At 39.9% G+C, this 15912-nt stretch overlaps 1 protein-coding gene across 1 annotated transcript in view; it reads left to right on the forward strand.

Annotated features, from left to right (window-relative positions):
* Nucleotides 1–2678: 2678 nt before the first annotated feature.
* LOC113111033 (calcium-dependent secretion activator 1-like) overlaps nucleotides 2679–15912 on the forward strand; it is a 94918-nt gene continuing 81684 nt past the window's right edge. The window contains 2 exon segments of the mRNA XM_026275406.1: nucleotides 2679–3117; nucleotides 3260–3617. Of these exon segments, the coding sequence (XP_026131191.1) occupies nucleotides 3282–3617 (336 nt within the window). The 5' untranslated portion in view covers nucleotides 2679–3117; nucleotides 3260–3281.

The following is a 15912-nucleotide window of genomic DNA, read 5'->3' on the forward strand; positions in this document are numbered from 1 at the left end:
CCGGATAGGGGTGGAAGATCATTCAACCAGCCAGGAATGGTGAACGAGAATGTTCTGGAAAGTGATTTTGAGCCTCTCTGTGTTGCTACCACCAGATGTCGCTCACTAGAGGATCTCAGACTTCTGGAGGGGATGTAGACTCGTAATAGTGAGTGGAAGTAGGCAGGTGATGAGCCTGTGGCTGTTCTATATGCAAGCATCAATGTCTTGAACTTAATGACAGCCGCAACCAGTAGCCAGTGCAAGGAGATAAAGTGAGGTGTAACATGGGCTCTTTTGGGCCCGTTGAAGACCAGTCGTGCCGCTGCATTCTGAATCATTTGTAGACGTTTGATTGTGCTTTATGGAAGTCTGGCTAGAAGAGCGTTGCAATAGTCCGAGCGTAGAAATTACAAGGGCCTGGACAAGAAGTTGACCAGCATCCGTTGGAAAGTGCCTGATCTTTTTTGATGTTGTGCAATGCAAACCTGCAAGATTGAGCAGTCTTTGCAATGTGAAATTTGAAGGTCAGCTGGCCATCAAAGGTTACTCCAAGATTTCTGACTGAAGTTGATGGGGTAATTGTAAGAACCTATGGATGGTGAAATCATGCTGTAGATTTGGAGTGGCAGGGAAGACAAGAAGCTCAGTCTTTGCCAGATTGAGCTATAGGTGATGTTCTTTCATCCATTCCGAGATGTTCACCAGGCACCCTGAGATCCATGCAGCTACTGTTGGAGCATCTGGATGAAATGAGAGATGTGTGTCATCAGCATAGCAATGGCAGGAGAAGCCAAGTGTCCAATGTTTTCTTGTACAGTATAATTAAACTATTTACTGAACATGGCAGGCATTCTTTGCACAAATTTTCAGTTTTGCTTTCCCTACTGTAAAAAAAAAAAAAAAAAAAAAAAAAATACTTAAATTAATATAATGGTTTCATCTTGGCAGATTTGCTAATTTTTTGACAATTAGCTTAGGAGACCATCTTAGACCAGCAAAACTTTTAGGCTTTTTCTGAACCAGGGAAACAAGGCTGCATCTTTGTACACCAACAAATAACCTTTGTATGTGAGTACTGATCCAGCAGCTCTACATGATATATAATTTACATGGCAAAAACTGCCTCAGGCTCTCTGTACAATAACATATCTAATCTCTTTTCATGTCACAAAAGCTTTCAAACCAACCCTGCCATGATAGGGAACAGTATAACATTAAAAAAGATGCAATTAAACAGACACTCAGATAATTTGTAGACATTCCGTGCACTCAGAAGCCTACATCAAATGAAATATTGTAAAAAATTCTAGTATTTTAATCATCCAATGTTCAGGAATGATGCCCATTTTTAGGCCACACAAGAATCACCAGAAATTTTCTTATGAGATTTTATTTGTGAGTGAAATAAAGTGTGTAGTTAACATTTCTTGAAACATGCATACCCAACATGCATTTGAAGCTGTTTTTTAAAGGACTACAATTGCATAATTAAGTAAGCAAATACACATCATTGTCATAATCATAGTCTTTGTTTAGGATCCTATTAGCTACACAGCAGCTTTACAATAGATGGTTGAAGTGACCACTGAAATGAATTTAGTCTTAAATTCAAAACCTCTGTTCTAAAACCCCCTAGAAAATTGACATTTTAGTCTTATTAACTGAAAAAAAAAAAGACTTTGAAAAAGTTTAAAAGCCCATCCATCCAGTGTCAAAACTTGCAGTCTTGGCTATGTGAGAGTGTGTGGAAGCAACAGGAAGTAAGTCAAAATGACTGGCCTATGATAAATGCCAGTGCCTTTTATGCCCACTTAATCCATGCTAACTCTAATACACTATCGCTAATACCAATTTACAGCAGCATTGGAGGATAAGTGTATGCCATCATTCATCACGTTAAGAAACTCACATGCTCCAGAATTACGTGATGTTAAGGAAAACTTTCCAGTTAGATTTTACATAGATTTGGAAGCATATAAAGTACTGCTCAATATATTGATGCTTTTTTATCACTTAATCAGTGTGTGCTACAAACTAGTGAACAGACTGTTTATTTTAAAGAACTGATGTTCTAAATGTATAAATAAAGCACTGTAGAAACTCTACGTATATTTCCTACAACACATATCACATAGTGATCAAGTTTAAAGAGTGCAAGTGTGAGGGACAGGCCCAGTGACTGTCAAAACATAAAATAATATCATAAAATCTAGTAGAAATTACAGAAATTAATTTGTATTTAAATGGATGGAAATGGTGCCGATAGCATTGTGGGCAGCTCTCTCTCCCACTTCGCTTCACAATAAAAGGCAAAAATATATATATAAAAAAATGGATGGATGGAAACAAAGATGATACTATAATGACTTTTTATTTATTTATTTTCATACAGTGTTACAGCTTACCCAGATAACATACATTGCCAGGCCTCATCTGGGCCAAATATGGCACATAGAGCTCAGTTCTGGCCAGATTTGACCCACACACATCAGTTTTAGTGTGAGACATGGCTTTATGTGACAGATCTGGCCCGTGTGTGACAAACTAGTTTTAGTGTGAGATGTTTTCATTATCACTGATGCCAAATATGGAATAATTTAACCACTGGTTTGGATACCAGTATGAAAAAAAAAAAAAACAGAGCAGCTGGATTAACCTAAATAATAATTAAAAAAATTAAATAAAAAGGAAGTCATTGATAAATTCCTGAAGTCCTATACTATGAAAAAGACGAAATTGATTGTCAAATGTTTCAGGAACTGCTGTAGTTTTTAACGGTCGATTAAACGTGGTGAATATCGTACGTGAAGAGAAACAGCGATAGTGCTGTCGCGGAAACCACGTCAATGACCCCCTCCCCCTCCAGCTTCAGTTCAGAACCACGGTCAGCTCTCCGCGCTCGCTGCTCTCATTGTCAGTATATTGTCAGTACAGTTCGGTACTCAATTGAAAGGCCGCCGGAAGAAACCAGAAAAACAGCAGCCACGAATTGTTTTTACGACCCTCCCCGTGTTATCTTCCATTAAATACGTTATGGTAAACGCAGAGTTAAACGAAGAAAACACGTAAGCAGCAACAATTTAATTCGGTGGAAGACTACTGGCTGTTGGAGCAGCTTTTTCACTCGTGCTGAGGGTAAGTGACACTTTTGATGCAGCATTTGGATTGTAGGCTGTGGAAAAATAAGCGTCTCCCGTACTTTTTCGTCCTCTGGAGCGAGTTGCGGATGTTTTGTTACTAAAAAAGACGATACTTGTTTTCTCAATTTTGATTTCAGAGAAGCAAGAACTTACATTAAAATGTTGGACCCATCATCCAGCGAGGAGGAGGCGGAAGAGGTTGTGGAAGAAGAGTGCAAAGTGGTGGCGGCGCCCAAGGCTGGTGGTCCTCGGGTGTCTCCAAGCAGGTCCAGCGAAGGCTCCGGTGGGTTGCAGCCAAGCCGAAGCACCAATGCCCGACCAACGAGCCCGAGCCCCTCAGTGGCGATCGAGAAGGAAAAGGACGAGTTGGAAAAGATGCAAAGGGAGGAAGAAGAGAGAAAGAAGAGGCTTCAGCTTTACGTCTTTGTGATGCGCTGTATTGCTTATCCGTTTAATGCGAAGCAGCCGACCGACATGGCGAGACGACAGCAAAAGGTAAGAGGGCAAAGTCACATGCAACAGATTGCTGTTGAAATGAAGAATTGGTGAGCACCACTCTTCTGACTGTGCAAAAACAGAATTGTAGCATATAGTAGATGCTGACCGATTCAGCGCTAAGCTGAATCAACATGAAATGCATCAAATTAATTGATTTAGGTGTAGCGATTTGAAGGAGGGGGGTAATAATTTGGCAGGGGGTCGAATGGCAACACCTGTACCAGTGCATTAAAACTCGACAGTATGCTATAATGTCTAATTTCAGAGTTATTTCTCTAAAAAAAATATAATGTAAAATATATAAATGGTATCTCTTGGTAAGCCTTCTCACATCCTTTCTGGTACTTTACCAAAATATCAAAAATCAAATCTTAATGTACATGACGGTAACAGTGCAAAGACAGTAGAAAGTTGTAGCTTAAAGTGTAGTACCTCAGTAGTAAAGTGTTATATAAAATACAGTTTTGTTTACAGAGTGCACTGACCTGAGCACATTGCAGAGATGCCGTTTTCAATGTTTTTACTCAGAAATTGAGACCATTTACCTCCGTCCTCCAGCATCTCAAATTCCTTTACCAGGCTATCAAAATAATAATGATTTTATGTGGAACTCAAAAAGAAATGTTTACAAAATGCTCTGAAATTGTCCCAAATAAGCAAGGGTCCAGTGCACTGCCATATTTTCACTGTTGAAACCTTTTCCAATTCCGTATATTGTCAAACGTTTTCCAATCAACATCCTGTTCTTCTGTTGACTGAGTTTGGAGCATGTTGAAGAGAAATGAGGAAGCTTAAAATACAGATTATTTTAGGTTTAAAAAGACTTGTATTTGAGGTGGGACTGGTTTAGATTAAATTGTAGCAGGGCATCTATTGTTAGCACTTTAGTGAACGATTAAAGTGGTGTGTTAGTGTGGACAAAATAGATTATCAGCCATATGATCTTTTACTGTGAGAGTCTCACACTTCTAGTGTGCTTTAGAAAAACAGTCCAACATGCAAGATAAATCCTTAATATTACTTTGAATGCTTGTTTTGTCTGTTTGCTGTCAATGGATATTATAAAGATGCATAGATCCAGATGGTTTTTGGGAGTTCAGGGCACAATGTTTGATAGATCGTAGCTTGGTGTTTGAGACATTTTCTTCTGGCTTAGATTCAAAGGCAAAGCTCTAACAGAATGAAGTTGTCTTTTATGTCAGGATCTTGAATAATTTATGAGCTTTCAATGTATCCTTAAGTGCCTTGTTCAAAAATGTTTATCGTATATAGTAGCTTCAGCTTGGAGAGTTTATCATTGTGAAGTAGATATCTGAGAGCCAGTACATTAATTGCATAGTGTTTGAATTTCAGCTTCGCTCAGACTCACTGTGAGTTTCATTTCATACAATCTAAGGTCAAAAACAAGTCTGTCTGTCTCATTTGGTTGTGTCCCCAGGGGCTTGTTTGCTTGCTGCTATTGTCTTCGGTGCCAGTGCCTTGGGACAATAAAAAGATTCTCTGTGGGAAGTTATTCTCCAGTGGTTGTTGTGTCCTCACAGATAAGACTCATGTGAGACAAAACATCAGGGACGAGCAGGTTTCCTTAGATATACAATTGTGTTTTTGTTACACTGTATATTCTTTGTCATTATAGTTCTGGAAAACTATTCATAGTCGAGAATAATCTGATTGGCAGAAGTAACCATTTCACTGGTCAGTTTAAAATATTCTAGCTGTCCCCTCAAATGTTTTTATTTTTTATTGTTTCCATAGCGACGTGTCATGCTTATCACGTGACACACCAAAGCCACAGAAACACTGTATGACAGATGTCACTTTATTTTTATTTACTATTATTAGTTTTTTTTATTACAAATATTACAAATTGCTTACCATGTCATCAACTGTCTGATATTCTGATTCACAAATACGTGTGAAGGAGTGTATTTTGTTGATAAAAACCTTTATAAATGATCTTGATCGAGATTTATAATGTGAAACGGACGCTGTTCATGCTGCATTTCAGAGAGTTTGGTTTTAAATGGTAACGTGCCACTGAATACACAAAAAATGGAAGAGAGGGGTGGGGTGAGCAGTAGTTCATTATAATTTAAAGGGACATGCACTGAAATGGATCGTTTAGAACAGAGCTGTTTTTGACGAGGTAAAAAAAGTGTTGTTTTACATGACCATTGAGGAATTTTAAATCAAAGTATGTTGCAGACATTTTGTGTAGACCTTGGCCTCTGATGTCCCCATGAATCATCTCAGATTTGGCTTTGTCAATAAAAGATGGTAATTAATAATAAACCACCACCAAATGTGCAACATCCACCTGGATGATGCGACGGCAGCCATATTGCACCAGAACGCCCACCGCACACCAGCTTATTGGTAGAGAGGAAACAGGGATGAAGCTAATCCATATATTAGGATGATTAGGAGACCATGATGGTCAGAGACCAATTGGCAAATTTGGCAAAGATGCACTGGTCAGTAATACCATACATATTGTGATGGTTTTCTTTTTAGAATAGATAGCACAGAGATATTAGTCTACAGTAGTCATTAGGCAGACATCTTCAACTATATATCTGCGATGGCCACACTGAGAAACTCATTATATTTCTTCAAGTGATATTCGTGGTCATACTGTTCTTCAGCAAATTTTCGCTCTGAAATCCAGTCATTCCAATAGCAATTCATGCTTTTGCATGTTTTGCAAATTTGCCACACTCAACAGAAGAAAGCTGTTTGGTTTTCACTAGAGGTTATCTCTAATCATAAAGCCCCTCATTTTTGCTAGCTTTGCTATATAACACTGTGTATAGTTGTTGTTGCTGTTATTAAGTTCTGTGGAAATATCAAATTAGCACTAGTGTTTGTTTACCTCCCTCCCCATCTTTGCTCTAATTACCATGCAGTGACATGCTAATTCACCCGTCTTAAAATTATAAGCAGCTCTGCTGTTTTTATTAACACAGGTACTGTTCATGCTGCCAACTAAATATGGAAACTCTTCATGGTGCTTGTTGCTGTCTGCTTCAGAAATAGTAGTTTAGACAGTGTATTAGTCATGATGACAAGGTGCACGCTGTCATATACTTAATGATCAGTAGGACCATGTCAGATGTCTTATGCTGCTGCCGCTCGCTGTCTCCGGCACGCACCCACCCACACACTGAATGGAGAGCCTAATTAAGAAAGCTATTAACAATATTTCCTACAATGTCTTCTCTCACTTCCATTCTCTCTCGTTCTCACTCTCTCACACACTAACAGACAGACCAGCACACATTTAGAGACAAATAAGCAGGCACAACAGAAAGACTGCTCAGGCAAGGTTACACTGAGCATGCATGCACATCTAAAACATAGTCAATTATGCCGCTAATGACTTTTGCATAAAATAAAACAACAAAAAAGTCACAAATAGAGACGTTAATTAGGGCAGAGTGCATTCCATTAACCTCAGTGCTAGATATGATGTCCAACAACAATATGGTGATATCTGTGTCTAGATGTAGTAGATTGCCTTGGTATTTTTTAGACCAATCAATCAGCTTTTTGATGGTGGGATCACAATGCTTAACAGAGTGAAACATTCCTACCATACTTTTTCAGCAGCCTTTGTTTATAAGCAATTTCCACATTCACTCATCAAGAGTTTTAAAAATTAGTATTTGTAAAAGAGTTAGGAAGCAAACAAGCCTATACAAGGTAAATCACACTATTAGAAATTTTAATTTGAAGCAAAAAAAGTATTTGAAAATTAAAAAAAAAAAAAAAATAGACTTAAAGATACAAGACTGTTTGCTTAATGGTCTTAGTGGGAGAAAGAACTACAGTCTCATAAGGCATTGTGAATGACAATTTAATTAAAATTGGGAGTAAAATTTGAGCTTCAAAAGCAAAATTAAAAACTTTTTATTCCTGACTTAAGTTTTCAGCCTTTCCCCATTTAGGTACATAGCAGATATATATGAGTGACTGAAAAATAGCTGCTCGAGGGTGTTAGCAAGATGGCGGGCGAGTCAAATGACTTGCCTAAACGGATTTTAGTATATGTAGCATGATCCGATCATTCTTCATAGAAGCATATTGTTGGACAAGATTGGACAAGAAAGGAGAATAATCTAAATTGTAAGCATGGAGTGCAAGGTGTCCTCAGACGATCCTTCAAGACATACGCTGCTAGCTGTGTAATTTGATGCCCTTACAAGAGTGTTCATTGAGTTATTGTGTGACGTCATTTACCACAATCTATTTTACAGAGAGAATAATAGCACTATGATACCTCACAGCATCATTTTAGAGGTGATGAGATGAAACTCCTCTTATCTGTTTTGCCTGTCTCGTCAAGATGTTCAGTTACAATTATTTGCTCAATCTAAATTACAGGGCCTATTCTTAAGATGCAATAGATGTGGAGTTAATTACAGCCCTTGCTTTAAAAAAAAATGACAGTATTGTTTTTAAGTCCCGAATTGTTACAACAGATAGCTATTTAGTTATTTCTCTGTTTTTTGAAGCAGAGAGAAAAGATTATTCAAGTCAGTGTACTGATATATTTCTCCACAAATCCATTTCCTTTTCCAATCCTTCGCTGCGCAAAGAGGCGATGTTCAGCTCCTATCTTGTGCTTGGGAGGGCAAGAATCTGAAAGGCCATTGTGTTAGAGACAAACCATAACCCAGATAAGAGCTCTCTCTCTGTTAATGGTCAGCTTGTGTTCCTCTCACAGTTAATGTGTAGTGTAGACGAATGCACCAAAATGGCCTTAAGAGCCCTACTAGCTGAATAGGCCTGATCTGAGGTCAGCAGGCTTTCATTGTGGGCTGAAGATCTTGACGTGCAGGCAGCGGGGAAGATTGCTATTGTGATAGCCATGATGGATTCACAATCAAGCGTTGACTGATCTTGGGTCAGCTGTGAGGAGAGGCACGTCAACTAGGCTGTTATTGAAAATCCATGCAGAAGTATTCTGAAACTAGCTCATATTGAAAGGGTATATTTGAAACTCTTTAGATATGAATAGATGTTTTTTAAGTATGTGGTTGTTGGTGTATAAGAAAAATGCAATTCATACTTTAGTTAGTTTAGTTTAGTTATAGGAGCAAACATAACATAGTTTTTTTTTTTTTTTTTTTTTTTACATTTGAAAACGGTTTCCTTTTTAATGCATTTGCTTTTATTGTTATTTTGTAATTACTGTATTATTATTATGTTTTTTTTAATGTGCAGGTTAGTTTTGTTTAGATTTCATTTAATTGCAGATTACAGAAGATTACATTTACAATCGAACAAATGCATGCATTAACCACTAGATCACAGCTTTCATTTTTATTATTATTATTATTGTTATTATTATTATTATTATTATATATTTCTATATATTTTTTGCATTTGCTTTTTATGTTAAATTTTTATTTTCTTAAGGTTTTGAAACAAACTGTACTGAGTGGAAACAGAAACAGTCATGCACACTTCCCTGTGTGGCTTTAGCAAACATCGTACAGTAGTACTAATGAGCAAACCACACACAAAAACAAATGAATATGTATCCATGGTGACTGTGTTTATTTGTATGAACGGGTGTTTGTGAGTATGTGCTTGAATAAAGCAGTGTAAAGGCAGTGGGAGGATGACCCTTTCATGTGCTCTTTGTTGGTTGTTTGTAATCTGGGATTACACATCCATTTGCCTTCTGTGATCTGTTACATAAAAATGCACAAGAGTTTCTGTGGGAATTAAGAAGGTTTGAAGATACATTTACACATACAGTATACTGTATGTGGTGGACAGCAGCATGTGTTCATTCAAAGATGTGAATGAATGTTTCTGTGATTGTACTACTGGATTAAGAACTACTTCTTTTACAGATTAAGGGTGTTTGAAAGTAGTTTCTATATTTAGGACAATACTGATTGTAACATTGTGAAATACAGTTTTTGCCTCAGCTTAAAAATGCATTTGTGTTAATTGTGATGTAGTTTAAAATAAGTATTGCTAGACATATAGCGACAGTTGTGAAAAATAGACGCAGTTGTAAATTATTAAGTCATAATTGATAGAAATAAAGTAGTGGTTACAAGAAATAAAGATGCAAATGTGAAACATGAAGTTGCAATAGTTGTCAGGTATTGGTAAGGGAGGAACTCAGGTGCAGACAGGGATTCTCAAACAAAGGGTTTATTACAAAAAGGGGAAACAAAAACCCACGAGGGGGAAAACACGGAGCAAGGTAAAGACTAAATAACTAAAACAGGACTGGACTGACAAGATAAACAAGGACTCTAAATACTAACTATAAACAAACACTCACGGAAATACAAACACTTCTTAGGGAACAATCACAGAGTGGCACAATCACAGGTACAATCACAATGACAATGAACCGACGCAAGACAGAGCACACTTGGAGACCTAAATAGGGGAAACAATCAAGACACGACAGGTGGCACAGATGGGACAATCAAGACACGACTAGGTTAACAAGGGGGGCGGGGCAAGGGAACGAGACAACACAAGCACATGGCCCAAAGACAAGGCCATGCGCTTGTACACAAAACATGGGTCTGTCATGATCCTGCCTCAAGACTAGGAAAAATCAAGGACACGAGGGCAGAATCATGACAGAACCCCTCCCTTAAGGAGCGGCTTCCAGACGCTCCTCAAGGGAACATCAAACACGGGACATGACTGACATGACAGACTGGGACACAGACACAAACCAACAGGACATGACAAATAACAACAAAGGCAAACATGAGTACACAACGGCAGGGTTGGGGTGACAAATCAAAAAAAACAAACAGGGAAGGGGAGGGGGCGGGACCACAAAGTTCATGGGGGACAGACCAGGGCGGGTGGGAGGGGTAGGAATCCTAGGAGGACAGGACGAAGGCTGACGACGGGGGGTACGGGCAGGTCTGGGTGGTGAGGGACGGGGAGGGGTCTCGGGACAACTGACAGGGGACATGACAGGACCAGACAAGGGACGCGGGACAACACTTACGGGACGCGGGGAGACGACATCTACTGGACACGGGGGGACCACAGGACACGGGGCCACATCAACAGGACACGGGGAGACAACGGCTGGACACGGGGAGACAACGGCTGGACACGGGGGGACCACATCTACTGGACACGGGGGGACCACATCTACTGAACACGGGGGGACCACATCTACTGGACACGGGGGGACCACAGGACACGGGGGGACATTAACGGGACACGGGGCCACATCAACAGGACACGGGGAGACAACGGCTGGACATTTGGGACTTCTGGGGACAGGGTCAGGGGACAAGACAGGACTGACGGGGATTTCTAAAATTTGGACAAGACGGGACAAATAATCAGAAAATGCTTTAGCAGCTAGGACAATTGGCATCTCCTTATGAGATGAAACCGACTGTACAAGAGTCTTTGCTGCAGAGTCGGCCGCGGCTCTCTCCTCCGCTCTCACGACTGCCGACTTGCATACAGCTTTCTTTCCCGGCTCGGGCACGCTAGCGCTCACCGCTGCTGACTCGGACACGCTCACTGCTGCTGGCTCGGGCACGCTCACTGCTGCTGGCTCGGGCACGCTCACTGCTGCTGGCTCGGGCACGCTCACTGCTGCTGGCTCGGGCACGCTCACTGCTGCTGGCTCGGGCACGCCAGCGCTCTCCGCTGCTGGCTCGGGCAAGCTCACCGCTGCTGGGTCGGGCACGCCAGCGCTCTCCGCTGCTGGCACGGGCACGCCCACCGCTGCTGGTACGGGCACGCCAGTGCTCTCCGCTGCTGGCACGGGCACGCCAGCGCTCTCCGCTGCTGGCACGGGAGGAAACGGGGTCACAGGACCGGCAGGCCCCCTCTTCCTCCTCTTCCTCCTTGGGCGCGGTGCAGAGACCACAGCTGGGTCAGAGGCGGGTTGGGGGAGTTCGGTCTCTGGCAGGGCTGACTCCGACGATTCCGAGGCAGACTCCCACGATAACCGTCTCCCTCGCTTCCCGGGGAGACCGACGGGTGTGGGAGGCACCTCAGGACTCGGTGAGGGATGTGCCTGATCCCCCAGAGTGGCCACGGCCAGGATACGACCCTCTGGAACCGTTGGCAGCTGGGTAGGTGGGGACCTCTGGGGCTCCTCCTCTCGCCCGCTCGCTCCGGAACGACCTCCCCTGGTCCCCCGGAACACCACAAGGCGAGAGCCCTCAAAACAATCTCGCTTGCTGGCTGACAACATCCAGTATTGCCTCCTGTCTGCTGAGTTCCTTGGTGGTCGGTTCATTCTGTCAGGTATTGGTAAGGGAGGAACTCAGGTGCAGACAGGGATTCTCAAACAAAGGGTTTATTACAAAAAGGGGAAACAAAAACCCACGAGGGGGAAAACACGGAGCAAGGTAAAGATTAAATAACTAAAACAGGACTGGACTGACAAGATAAACAAGGACTCTAAATACTAACTATAAACAAACACTCACGGAAATACAAACACTTCTTAGGGAACAATCACAGAGTGGCACAATCACAGGTACAATCACAATGACAATGAACCGACGCAAGACAGAGCACACTTGGAGACCTAAATAGGGGAAACAATCAAGACACGACAGGTGGCACAGATGGGACAATCAAGACACGACTAGGTTAACAAGGGGGGCGGGGCAAGGGAACGAGACAACACAAGCACATGGCCCAAAGACAAGGCCATGCGCTTGTACACAAAACATGGGTCTGTCATGATCCTGCCTCAAGACTAGGAAAAATCAAGGACACGAGGGCAGAATCATGACAATAGTAAGACATTTAATCACAGTTGTAAGAAAGTTGCAACTACAAGAAATAAAGATGCAAATGTAGTATATTAAGTTCCAATTGTAAAATATTAAGTGACAACTGTGAAATATAAAGTCGAAGTAACGAGATACTAATGTGACAAAAAGTTGCAATTATGAGAAATAAAGATGCAAAAGTGAAATATGAATTACCTTATGTTTTACTCAAAGCATAAATGCAATTCCATATAAGCAAAGAAACAAAATGACAGATAGTTCAGTGTCTGCTTTACACAAAGGGAATGCAGTGTATTAATGACCGTACAATATTATACTCAGTCAAAGTTTGAAGTCTGGAGCGCTTGCTTGCCTGTCAACCATCAATACAGGAATGCAAGCAGCATTGCTCATAAACTGAGCATAACATCAAGAAGACATGAAAAGAAAGACACAGAGAGAGAAAGACAGACAGGCAGAGACTCGAGGGACATGAAAGCAGTGTCTCTCTACCCCGGGCTCACTGATCACTAATGGGAATCTGTTCTCAGAGAGAAACCTCAGTCTGCCATTCCCACACAATCAACATGAGCCCAGTGGGCACCTGGGGAACATAACACACACACACACACACTCAAAGGAACATTCCATTATAAAGTCAAAAGGATGTGCTAACAATGACAGGCAGTCTTATAAGGGCGCAGAGCTTAAATAAATGATGCACAAATGTTGCAGTACATTCAGACTAGAACATTCTATTAGTATTATTATGAGCTGCATATATTAAGATTTACTGTTTACTAGAGTTGACGTACTGTACCTGAGAGCTGAAATATATGGAAGCCCCTGCTGCTGCCTCTGAGTATAAACAACTGAAAGGTAGCAAAAAAAGCTTTTAAAGCTTTGGGTTGGTAAAAAAAAAAAAAAAAAAAGAAGTTTTGAACTCACCAAAGCTGCATTTATTCAATCAAATCAAACTTAAAATCCATAATATTGTGTCATTATTATAATTGAAACTAACTGTTCATTATTTTATTAATATAATAACTGCAATTTATTCTTATGATGACTAAGCTGAATTTTAAGCAGCCATTACTGCAGTCTTGAGTGACTATATTTCTTTCTTTTCTTTTCTATTTTTTTTATTTTCTTTTCTGGGGTTGCTTTATGATTGAGTTTTTCATAAACATGTGTTCAAACAACAACAACAAATCTAATCTTGGATTAAATCACTTTACATACAATATCAGTTAAAATCACCAATTTACGTTTTCATTATATGTTCCTGGTATTATTATTCACAATTTGTCAGTATATGTTTTTCTAAAGAATTAATTTAATTTATTTTAATTTAATTTAATTTATTAAACAGATAATTCTGGTTGATTATGACTTGCTAAGCTGTGTTCGAAGGCATTGTAAATTACTCTGTAAACATACAGTACATCTGTGACCTTATTACATCAATATTACTCCACCACCTTGTCTCTGTGTTTCTTGGCAACCATTCTGCTACATGTATTAGTATTAGAAATAATATTAATAGAAATTGTCTAAAAATTAATTAAGTGAATTTTTAGTGGGTGGTCCAAGTGCATGCTAACTGTTTTATGTTAGGGATAAAGTACTGCTCACTATGCATGACGTGGAGGCATTTCAAATATTTAATGCACAGCTTACCATGCATTATTCCACTTATATACCATGGTCATTTGCCAACAATTATTTTTCTAGTGCAATATTTGACCAGAAGGGTACATTTTTTTACATTTATTTATTATTCAATTTTCTTTTTGTCGGTTACGGCCTAAGTAAGGCAAGTAATTTCACTTTGAAACACCTCTTTGGCATGCAAGTGCATCTCCTATCTCTTTGAATGGGGAAACATCAAATTCTCCAGAACTGTTCGCCAATATTACAATTAAGTTTCATATTCAAAATAACCAATGAAATCTGACAACAAATGTCTCATAAATGTTGTATATTTTGCTCAAATAGCATTTAAAAATCTTATTTTTAATCCAAATCAGTGTCACAGCCTTTGTAACTGTCCAAAAGGTAATAACTCTTTGAAACTACTTTTAATTTTGTGTAAGCATCATCAAGCCCTTCTATTTTTCAGTACTTCCCCTTCAACTGTCTGGTCATTAGTATGATTTTATTTTATTTTTTTCTTATTGAAAATTCTCTTATCATGTTACATTAGGGAAGTAAAATGGGTTGCAAGAGCCCCTTCATGTTGACTTTAAACAATGACAGACAGCATTTGAAATAAAAAAAATTGTTGATTTGTTAACAATTATGAATGCACTTAAAAAGATAATGGCAATATTTAAACCAATAAGTGATTTGCTGTTAACAGTACTATACCATTTGAAGTAGCTGCTTTACATTTGCTTCTCGATCTTTATGCAGTATAGGTCATATTTTTTGCGTTTAGATCATACAGTATATACATGTACTTAGAAACTATGCGTGCTTGAAATTGCATCATTTTGAAGTTCCTTATTGTACAGTAAATCTTATGACTCAAACACATTCTTGCATTCTGACTCAGTGACATTTGGAAAGTCTTTCTTCTGTCCCACAATCTCTCTCTCTCTCTCTCTCTCTCTCTCTCTCCAGCTCATTATTTGTCTGGTAAACAGTGCAAAAAAAAAAAAAAAAGGAATGGACATGTGATGTTGACTCTCCTGTCGAACAAAACCAAATGCAACGCTCCGCTGAGCGTAAAGGGAAGCAGAGACACTGCTCTGTGAAAAAGAGCTCTCTGGCGAAGAGCACTTGCTGGAATTGCATGCTTCTAGCATCCACAATAGGAAGGTCACATCGAGTACTGGCACTTTAATGGGAGCATGCACCATAAAGATCAACCACGTTGAAAAACTCTCCTAAACAGATGATTTGAGCACAGGGCTTAGGTCAACTCTAATGAAGTCACCAGGAGTCAATTGTAAGCTTAGCTTTAGCTTAGTGGTTTTTTTTATTACATCCCCACGACATGGACTTTTTCTAGTCATCTGTTCAATCATATAAGCTTCCCTTCCCCCCATATGTCCCCACCCCCACTCCAGTGGAGGAAAACACTGTGGATGCACGTAAGGTTTTAACAGATTGATACAACCCGGGATTTACCATCATTATCATGCATTGTAGTTAGCCTGTGTGTGTCTGTGTTTGTAAATTACTACCCATAGATTCAATGACAAGGGCCTGCGTATTGTCAGTTGCTATAGTAACCAGCAACAGGCAGGTGTGAGGTGGATCTGAGATTGTATGTGTGTAGCCCGAAGCAGTTTTACTGTAAGCACATAAAGAGACTGTATAACAAAACTGGACTACTGTACTTTATTTAGCTTCTTTGTTGGAACATAACAGTTTACTAACTGTTGTCGGAACGGACAGCGTGAGAGTCATTAACTGTATTTATTGCAGCCTGGGCGCTCCAGCTGCATCAGCGTGTGCCAACAGCAGTAAAATAGCCATAACCTGAAGTTTAACAACATGATAGTTTAATCTTTACAGGGAGGAAATTAGTCATTACCAAA

Source organism: Carassius auratus, chromosome 11 (genome assembly GCF_003368295.1).
Source record: "Carassius auratus strain Wakin chromosome 11, ASM336829v1, whole genome shotgun sequence".
NCBI lineage: Eukaryota > Metazoa > Chordata > Actinopteri > Cypriniformes > Cyprinidae > Carassius > Carassius auratus.